A 10944-nucleotide genomic window follows, 5' to 3' on the forward strand; every position below is an offset into this window, starting at 1 on the left:
CAGACGCGAGTCGAGTTCAATGTCAGAAGCGACTCGTATTCTTTACGAACATGTGAAAGTTACGGATTGAATTCGTATTTTCTTATTAGAAACACACGGTCTGTACATTTTATAAAAACTATATTTGTGTACGTTTTATCAATCCCTACTGAAATCCAGAAGTCGTGTGTTCAACACTTCCCCGATTATAAATATGATTATATTTATTTAAAACAACGATTTGTACAAAAATTAACTTAACGTGACTGTACTATCAATCAACAGTCATCAACAATCAATATCAGTAGCTGCATGGAAAAAAAATATAACTCGGTTTATTAAATATTGTATAAATATCAATTAACTCGTAAATTCTCAGCCTTGTGAAATCACAGTTTTCCGTCAAAAAAAAGCTTAATATAAGCCGCTCGTCCGATTATAGCTTTATCATCGTTTTAAGATTTTTAATTTTTTCCATATACAATACATCAAATGTGTTTATATCATTTGATAAGTCTTTGTTACTTTGAGCTGGAGCGTCGATACACTATACCTATATACCACACACAAGAAGTAAATGCGTTCTAGATTCTAAATACAGTTTACAATAATACATAGAGTATGCATAAGCAACAGCATCTAAACACATGTCATATAACTATTAATTTTCAAACTACGTATACTTCCTAGTTACAATTAAGTATAATATATATACTACTTAACAATATAATATTATGAGTAACACGCAAATATTTCTAAATTATTTTTGTGCATTTTACTGCATTGGTAGATAGTAATTATGTACCTATTGTGATCTCCATCACTATAGTTTATCCGACTCCTAGATTTTTAGACTGAAAGTATTTAAATGGGTAAATAAAATACCTACTTTGAGATGAATATAATTATGGTACTTTGAAAATAAATACTATCTAAAATTATGTTTGATAAATGGTTAATTTTGTTTCACGTTTTATTATTTTCTGACACTATAAAAATAACATCCTGCAGGAAATACAATACGGCAACAGTGTAGTGATTATAATTTTACTCAGATTAGTTTTCAACGTATACACATACTTTTAGAGAACAAATTCTTAATTCAACATACCATAATCATAAACTTGAAAAATTATATACTTCACACTAGTTACATCGAGTTATGAGGTTTTCCTTTAATAGTCTTATTCAAGTGTTCATAATGTTAACATAAATCTTTTGTATAACTTTACTACTATGCATCTTAATATTATAATAAAAAAATGTTTAACTGACGAAAAATATTATAATTATCTATTTACATGATACATGTATACTTTTATTTATCGAATAAAACGATAGATTTTAAAGGAATATAAATGAGTTATGCATGTGACAATATTGAAAATACTTCAATGTACGAAAAATATAATATGAAAAGTAGGTGTTTAAGTTATATTAATATATTATTACGCCTGAAAACATAATATTAAAAAATGATTATTTTTCGGTTATATAATAATGAATATTTAAATAAAAAAAACCTATGATTTTTCCTCTGTGAATTATTTAAATAATTCAAAATTAGAACAAATATATAGAATACATTTAGAAAATATATGAATTTATGTATGGTATAATAAATATTTTAATGTGGGTGAATATATAATAAGTATTTATTATTTTTGTAGGTACTATAGAATACAGTATAGATTTTTCTACGTGTACTTATTTGAATCAATCGAAAGGTAAAATAACTAGATAATATGAAAACGCATGCAAATGGTCAGAACACTTTTCCATAATATGATGAACTTTAACGATGATCACAGTTGATTTTAATATTCGATTAGGTCTAAAATAAAAATTTCACTTTACATTTGTTGAGCACTTGTTTGCTTAACATTCTCTCTCATGAAATTAATTAAAAAGTGTACTTCGTAAAAGATCATTCGAAGTATTTTTCAACACCAATTTTTTTCTGTTATTAATAATAGTTATTTTTTGCTTCTAAAAAATAATTATATTTTAGAGCATTGTTAGAGTTCATCTTATATCTAAAACACACTGTCAACAATGATTCCTGTTACGGTATAGGTATTCATAGGTATAAGCAATTAATCAATGAAAATCTAAAAAGACTCATCAAGTAGCATATAAAAAATAAAATTCTTCTGCATGTTCACAATATGTTTCACACATTTTTCTAAATTCAATTTTTTATAAGAATAAAAAGACTGCATACAAAGTGACTGGAGGAATTGGCTACAAGATACGCAACATTGATTTTATTTCGATTCTTAATCGTTCTGGAGGATTTAGGATGACAAATAATAGTCATGCTAAGAATCACATAAATGTTATTCCCTGTTCCAATTAAATGTATTCAGTAATAATTAACATCAGAATTCAAAAACAATTCCAGAAATATCACGTTTGTATGAATCTAATTATTTAAGTATATTCATAATACATTAATAGCATTAAACTACTATTGGTATATATAATTAATTAATTTAATACTCACCCAAGTATCTCTTCTGTATAGGATCTTGTGTCAAGTCGTCGATAATGCTCTGTAGGCTTTTACTTCCTTGCATCACGGGTATGAATTCTTCGTCGTTTTGATACGTCGCATCATTTCTTTTGGGCTTTTGAATGTCTTGTGAATTCCAATTTTCGTTTTTCGTCGATGACTCGGTGGTTGGTTGGAACCCGTAAGGTAATCTTCCTTGTCTCAGCAGAGACGAAATGTACCGTTTGGCGACGTATCTTGGATTGTTGGACCAGTACGGCATATTACCATTCCGAGCAAGTGAAGCCATGAAACGTTTAGCGATATAATGGTCTAGTGACGAGTCTCCATCGGCTGATTTTACATCGTCTTCTTCGCGCATTTCCGGCTGGAAGTAACCGGTCTCGATCAGAAATCGAATGTGGTCCAATGACACTACACCATGGTTGTCAAATACTTCATCTGCCATGTTAGTTAGAAATAGTTCCACCTTTTCTGGATCATATGTCGTTCCGAATTTATTCAAATATTGGTCTAATATGTTCCGCAAATCTGATTTGAATTCATCACGGAAATCTGGTTCTGCAGTTATTTGTCTCTTAGACATTCCATATAGAGCATAGTTTTTTAATTCCTTCAAAATCAAATCCCCACAAAACCATTATAAAAAACTATAATAAATGTAAAATTTATAAACAAGCAGCGTTTGTTTGAATTTATTTCAATGAGAAAAATATATTATGTATACTGTTGAAGTGTTTGGTACCATTAGGATGACAACAAATTCAAATATTTGATTAATAATAAACGTTTAGTTAAATAGAATGTTTGTATTAATGTCATGTTTAAGTGTCCTTGATTTTCATCGTCAATAAAAAATAAATGGCTACCATAATTGTAACAAAACATTTAAGAAATTAAATTAATATTAAATACGTCCATTTATTACTTAATAAATAATAAATAATCTGTCGTTAAATTTTTTGCACCATTGGAAGGTACTATTTTAGTGTGAATAAGTTATGAAATAATACACATAATTTGTATTATTATTATATTGAAAATATGACGTATGTAAATTTAATTCAGTTTGGATATTGTATAATAAAATTTTTAAACGATGAATTATCGTTATCAGATTTTTATACAAGTGGGACATTTTTTTGGCTTGGTTAAATCTCATAATATACCTATGAATCTAAACAAATGTTTACATAAATCATTACCATAAATGTATTGTTATTTTGTTTAATGCTTAAATAAGTAATAATATGTATTTAAACTATTTTACGTAAAATATACCTCAACAACACGATTTCTTTGTTCTTGAATGGCTTTAGAGTTAGCATTATTCGCTTGTTCCAATACATCTAACATTCGTTTCTCTTGTACCAATTTTTCGGGTAACTGTCCACTTTTAGCCAGGGAAGCCAACGATCGTTTGTATTCTGGTAACTGTCCGGTTCTAGCCAGAGAATCTAAATTCCTTTTATTGAAGTTGAACGGGAACCCATGCGAAACCTGCCAAAATATAACTTTCATTTATTACATGATAGACAATATTCATTTATTTCTTTCATTGACCTCCTCTAAACTATATATTTGTATTGAAAGCAACCTAAAATGTTCAATTTATCACGAAACCCGTGACCATGTCAAGTTTGCGTTAAAATTACGTTTTGGGCACGTTTTTTTTATCACTTTAACATTATTATACCAAATGATTATATATGGGTCGCATTCCTCAACTATAAAATATTGTATCATCCGCTATTCTGGATCCCAGTTCTTAGAATATATTTTACTTATTAATGTTCTGATCGTATTATGTATTTCAGTTGAGAATAAGTATAAAATATAAATTTTATATTAAGATGGACGATCATTTATCAATGTATACAATGTATTAACGTCTAGAAATATTTTTAAATTTTTAATATCATCGAATGATTTTTCCAGTACAATCGTTACGGGTTTCACCATTTCTCAACGTTGCTTGACTTATAAAAATGTATTATTAAGTTGGAGATAATCTGTATGTGTTAGATATGATATAATATATTTTTTATTCTATTATTTTGATTTATATTTTAACTGAAAACCTTATTCGTTAATGATTTATCACTACCACCTAAAACAAACCGTCATTTATTCAAAATTTAAGTAGTGTCAAACGACGAATTTATTATTTAAAAAGAGAACAATTTCTTTACTTATTATGAGTATAATATTATGTTTAATATAATATATCCTGACCAAAAAAATACATATTTTCATTTATTGGTTTTTTACTTGTTGAAACTTGAAAGGTGATGATCCTTTGCTCAAATGGAACTGCCGACATTACATTTTTAATCTTAGACATATTCATACATTCATTTATAAATAACTCACATCAAAGGTTCCATTGTTGTAGACTTTCAATATAAGAATTTTAAAAGTATTTTCATATAATCCTTAGGGAGCGTTTTTCATATTTATTTATATTTTTATACCTTTATATATTAGTCATGTCGAAAAATATGTTGTATACATACATAATATGTTTTAGAGAAAATATTTTTTTTTTATAAAGAAAGGGTAGTACAAGAAGAGATTAGCCATTAAGCAGGTATTAAAATAAACATTAATAATTTACTATACGTAATTTATTAATACCCTTTGTTATAAAAATGTTTTCATTATTTCTCTCTTAGATATTTACATAAGCTATTTTTTTATTTGAACAGCTGCTTTTTATATGATTTCAAAATAATTATTTTTACATTTTAATTTAAAAAAACTAACTATATAATTTAAAATAATGAACAAATTTTACAATTATATTTATTATTCTTATAAAATATTTTAATTTTTAGTGAATAAATTATTATACGTACAAAATTTATAAATGAAGATGAAAAAATTGTACTGCGATGGAATTATTGAATGTTTTTCGTGGTGCTTACGTTAGGGGGAGGGGGATAGAATTGAATAATTTGGTTCATAAAGTGTTAACGACATCAAGTTTAGATTTATACCTATGATGGATTTGATATTTTACACTCATGAACTATGGGTGATATATATATATATATATAAATGTATGTGTGTATGTGTGAGACAGACAGGAAAGTTAAAAATATAAATATTAATGTAAATAAAATATTTTAAAGTAATTAATTTTATTATTTCATTATTTTATTTTATTTTATGATTCACGTTTGATTTTGATTATTTTATATTAAAACATAATATAATGTATTTATATATTTATATAATTTAATGGTATTCAGAATTAAAAATAAATTCGCTATTGCTGAATTATAATGTTTTGGTAATTTTAAAATAGTAAAATATCTAATGTTTTTATATTAACAAGTGTGATGACAATTTTATTTCTGACTTAATTCAAAAAATTATAAGAATTCTATCAAAATTGGAGAAGGGAAAACTTGTATACATTTTATAAAAATTATATTGATGATATTATTAAAACTTTTTAATAAAACAATAAATAAGTAATATTAATTTTAATAATTTTCAATTTTAATTTTATTTTTTTATTAATTTATTAATAAATAAATATAAATTATTAAAAATAGTTTAAAAACTATTATATATTGAATACATAATTAAAAATAAAATACAAATTCAAAATTAGTACCCCTTATTTTAAAAACAGCCTATGTCAAAAAAGAACATTTTAAAATATTAGTATTGGCAAAATTAACAACACTAACTATTAATTCAAATAAAAACGGTCAATCTTTGTATTAAGTTGGTCACACATGTTTAGATCCATTGGCCATTTTTTTCAGCAGAAACATTATCGAAAAAAATGACAATTGGTTAAACAATATCTATTTTTTCAAAATTTGACATTCGCTACATTTATTTGTGTTCTAATTTACAGGGCCTGTTTAGTTGTTTTACCATAAGGCATTTTTACAAGGGTCCCGGAGACTTAGTTTTTTTTTCGTTGCTGTTAATCAAATAACTAATTATTATAGCTATATGATGTTCATAAAGATGTTATGCTTTTATTATTTGAATTTATTTGAATTTTAAAATTGTTTTTTGATGAATGAAAAAATACAATTATTATTTGTTTAAATCATTATTGTGGTCCAGAAGTCTGAAGTTCGCAGTTTTTCGATGTAATTTGTATGAGACAAAAATGAAACACATAATAACTTATATCGATTGTCAAGATGATAAGTTATTTTTTTTAGTAAACAAAAGTATGAAGTTCCAGTTTGCTGCATGGCACAATTATTACTTCTGTCACTACTCGGCAAACGCAATTTCACTTATTTATTGAAGGATCATAAGTAGTGCCAAATAAAGAAACAACCAACTGTTTAGGGCTAAAGCATTTCGGGATTCCTATTTATCATACATATTATTATGTACTTTTAAACATTATAAAGTGTGCAAATAAAGCATATATAGCTATTATTTAAAACAGATTCAAACGTCACTAAAATCTTCAAAACTCGTACGATAAATATTAAAAATATCAATTTCAATCTGAACAACAATTATGAAATTTCAGTAAATTTCAATCAAAAGTAATAATTGATCATTCTATATAATAAACATTTATTATACATTTCTATTTCATTATTTTTAAACGACTCTACAGTACTTTAAAACCAAAAGTATAACATAACAGTAATTAAAGTTCCAATAATTAAATTTTCAATAAAAAATAATTTGATCGATTAATAAAATACAAACGGAAATATTGATTGATGTTATTTTAATATATTGTTAATAAAAATATTAAATATTGATATCTATCAAATTATGTGGTATTATAAAGTCAGGTCATGTTAGAGAATTATTGGATAAATGGGGAATGTACTATTAAGGATAGATATTATTTTGTAATATTATACAAACATAATAATAAGAATAATAATCTTTTTGCCTTTAAATTGGCCATACACATAAAATTGTATTAATACACAATATATCCTAAAGTGTGTGTTTCTAGCAATTATATGACGTACAATAAAACAAACAAATAAAAATAATATTATTACATTTTATAATTATAGAACTATGATGCTTATAAAAAGAAATCTTCAAATGCTAAAAGAACATCTGTTTGCAATGCAAATTATACAAGGAATTTTTTAACTAACTACTATTATTTTTATAATTTACGGACCAACTACAGGTTAGTTGAAGAAATCTTAATACAGATCAACTGTTCACTAGTTTCAAATTATATTACTTACGTGTAAAATATTTGGACAAAGTTGTAATGAACAGAATTTTGAAGATGTTTATCTAAAACGTATAAACGTAAAAAAATAAAAGAAAAAATATAGAGGGGACAAATTAAATTAGACGAAAATGTTTGTGAATAAGTGTTTGGTGTTGACAACTGGTGAGGAACCACGAACACATTATATATCATAAAATATATGAAAATATAAGATCTAAAATAGTTTATCGATTTTAAGTTGTGTCATTTCATACTTTTGTTGCCTACGTTTTGGTGATTTACTTAAAAGTCTTTTGGAAAATTAAAACTTAAAATAAGTAGTTAGGTTAGGTTAGGGTTGAAAATTAAACTTTATCGTATTATCATAGGCTGCACTGTTATTCGAGATCGAAACATTAATTTTTTATAGTCCTAGGTTTAGTAGTTATTTATTACTTCTGTGAAATAAACTAAAATATCTATACCTTTCATATGAACACGGTCGTTATTTTTTATTCTGTAAATATTGTCTTTTGTAAATGAACGCAATTTTAATATGACGTTTTCAGTATTATTATTTTAGATTAGTGTTAATTTCCCACTATCTATAAAAAACAGGGGCTAAAGCACTATTATTTTGTAATTTTACACAGACAAAAATGTCACTGCTATTTTCTTCAGCTAGGTTAGGTATGAAAATTAAAATTCTACTATAATTGTTCAATTTATTGAAAACCTAATGCTGTAATAAATCAAAACAATTTAAAAAAAAAAAACCTTATATTCATAGAAATATTTCCATCGAAATATCTTGATGGGCTAATTTGTATTATTCAAGTTAAAGTTTAGTTAAAGGATCAGAAGTAACTAAATAATCAAATGTTGATGTTTAATTAAGAATAATACAAACCTAGTATTTTTTAAATTTAAACTCTATCTATTATTTTTATTTAATGTTGACCATGGATATTAAATGATAACAGTTTTTGTTTAAGTTTCTTGTGATTCCAGCTATAAAATGTTTAAAAACACTTTCTTAATATCATTGTAATAATAAAGAAAATCAAATTAATAATAATTTAGAATATTTTTTTTGGATATAAAACCATTTAAAGTATTGTTATTAAGTATATTTAAATACTAATTATGTAAAATCGTTAAAATTGCTTACATTGTATAATTATAGTTTTTTTTTATATACATACTTCTTTCATTTATGTATAGGTATTCCATATTTCCAGTGTTTTTTTATGGAATAAATATAATATTGTGTTTCAATATTTTAAATTTGTATTTAACTTTTAGAATTGTATTTATAATGCAATACAAATAATTAGTTTTTGTTACAATATAAATATATAAATTTGTTTAATTTTGTAAAAAAAATTTCAAACAAAGAATTTTTTAAAACCAAATTGAATTTTAATCTAATAAAAAGTATAATTCAATACTATATTTTTAAACGAGTAGAAGGAATATCCTTTTCTTAGAAATTTTAATTCTATTAACTGTGATTACCCAACAATTATTTAATTATATCATAATCGATTTTATTGAAAAGCCTGTATAAATTATAAATTGTGAAATTTGAAAATTAAATTATGATTGTTAATTATAATATTTTACGTCAATATTGACTGTTGAATATTTTTTAGTATATTTAATAATTATTGTGTTATTAGAATAAACAAAAAAAAAAAAAAAAAATCGTTTATAATTATAACTAATATATGTATACTTTTATTTATTGTTGCTATGATCGTTGCATATTAATTATTGATTATTACATAATGATGAGTAATTTTAAATTCTAAATGATAAAATATTTTAAGAGTGAGAATTAATAAACTTAGAATAATCAATTACTTAATTACATTCTTAATTATAAAAATTATTTATTAATACATTGATATATAAAACTCTTGGTACTAATTCATTTCTAATTTTGATACAATCATAAAATATGAATTGTAGTTAAAAGTTATACATTTATTTCTTTTTACATTAGGCGGAAAAAAGTTAACAGCAACAGTTGCAAAAAAAAAAAAATTAAAATAAACTTCCGTATGCTAATTTATAATAAGTAATATAATATATAATATAATATATAATATAATATATTACTTATTATAAATTAGCATTCGGAAGTTTATTTTAATTTTTTTTTTTTTTTGCACCTGTTGCTGTTAACTTTTTTCCGCCTGATGTGAAAAGAAATAATTAAAAACTAAGAAAAACAATTAAAATTGAAATTTATTTAAGTAATAATAAATAATTACTACAAAACATTTTAATTTCATTTTAAAGAAAGTGCCTTCAGTTTTATTTTTTAATCACTTATTTTTTCTTAAAAGTTATGAAACATTTAAAAAGATGAGTGCGTTGAACTAAATAATGAAGATAGATTTAAAATTCAAACAATAACATTGAAACAGTAATGAGGTTAATTATTATTTATCGATACTCAAAGAAATCGTATAGGCCCTAACACCCGTAAAATGGATTATAAAATTCTAAAAATTTAAAACCATATAGAGGACGGGCTGAATTGTGTGTATAGCTCGTCGGAATATGAATTTGAACAAGTAGTTTAAATAGCTAAAACGTTATTCGTTCATTAATATTACAACGGTTGATACGAGTGTTATGGAAAAACAAAAATAATAACGGGTGTGATCACGGAAATAATAAATGGAATAAAACGATCTAACTGAATACCGGTGAAATAGAAAAATGGGAGAATAAAATTTTCAAAATTACCTTGAACACACAGGCCAGGGCGGCCAGAAGTGTAATGGCTTTCATCGGTGACGTTTTCGGCGGTAGTGCGGTGTGTTGCCTGGCGTGGTCCTGCGTCGGCTGCGTGCTACCGGCGATTCGCGACGAATACTTTGTGACGTCTCCACGCTGGAATCCTGCTCATTTATCTGCGGTGGGCAACGTCGAGACGCAAGCGCCTTTCGGTCGGTCGCATTACTTGGTTAAAAAATGGAAAGAGAAACCGGGGGAGGGACAAATAAAAGAGCACGCACGAATTTTCGCGCTTACATATTTTAATAGCATCGGTTAGACGAAAACCGAGTCTCGGGGGTCGATAAAAAAATACCTATGAGAAATTAAAAATAAAAATACATTTATAAAACGTGTATAAAAATAAAATAATAAATTTTATATTGGTCGAAATCGTACTTTATTCGTTTTTCACGACGTGAAATATATCACCCCGGCGAGACCACCAACATCACTATCGCGGTGTTCAATTACGTAGGTGCGT

At 25.3% G+C, this 10944-nt stretch overlaps 1 protein-coding gene across 2 annotated transcripts in view; it reads right to left on the minus strand.

Annotated features, from left to right (window-relative positions):
- LOC112687785 overlaps window positions 1–10620 on the minus strand; it is a 33104-nt gene extending 22484 nt beyond the window's left edge. The window contains exons 1-3 of one of the 2 annotated variants that reach the window (XM_025560718.1): window positions 10431–10620; window positions 3776–3994; window positions 2486–3107 (exon numbers count right to left, since the gene is read on the minus strand). In XM_025560718.1, the coding sequence (XP_025416503.1) occupies window positions 2486–3107; window positions 3776–3994; window positions 10431–10475 (886 nt within the window). In that variant the 5' untranslated portion in view covers window positions 10476–10620. The remainder of the gene's footprint in view (window positions 1–2485; window positions 3108–3775; window positions 3995–10430) is intronic. The other variant, XM_025560719.1, reaches the window with a different exon arrangement.
- Between the last annotated feature and the right edge of the window lie 324 nt (window positions 10621–10944).

Source organism: Sipha flava, unplaced genomic scaffold (genome assembly GCF_003268045.1).
Source record: "Sipha flava isolate LNK unplaced genomic scaffold, YSA_version1 361_pilon_pilon, whole genome shotgun sequence".
Lineage (NCBI taxonomy): Eukaryota > Metazoa > Arthropoda > Insecta > Hemiptera > Aphididae > Sipha > Sipha flava.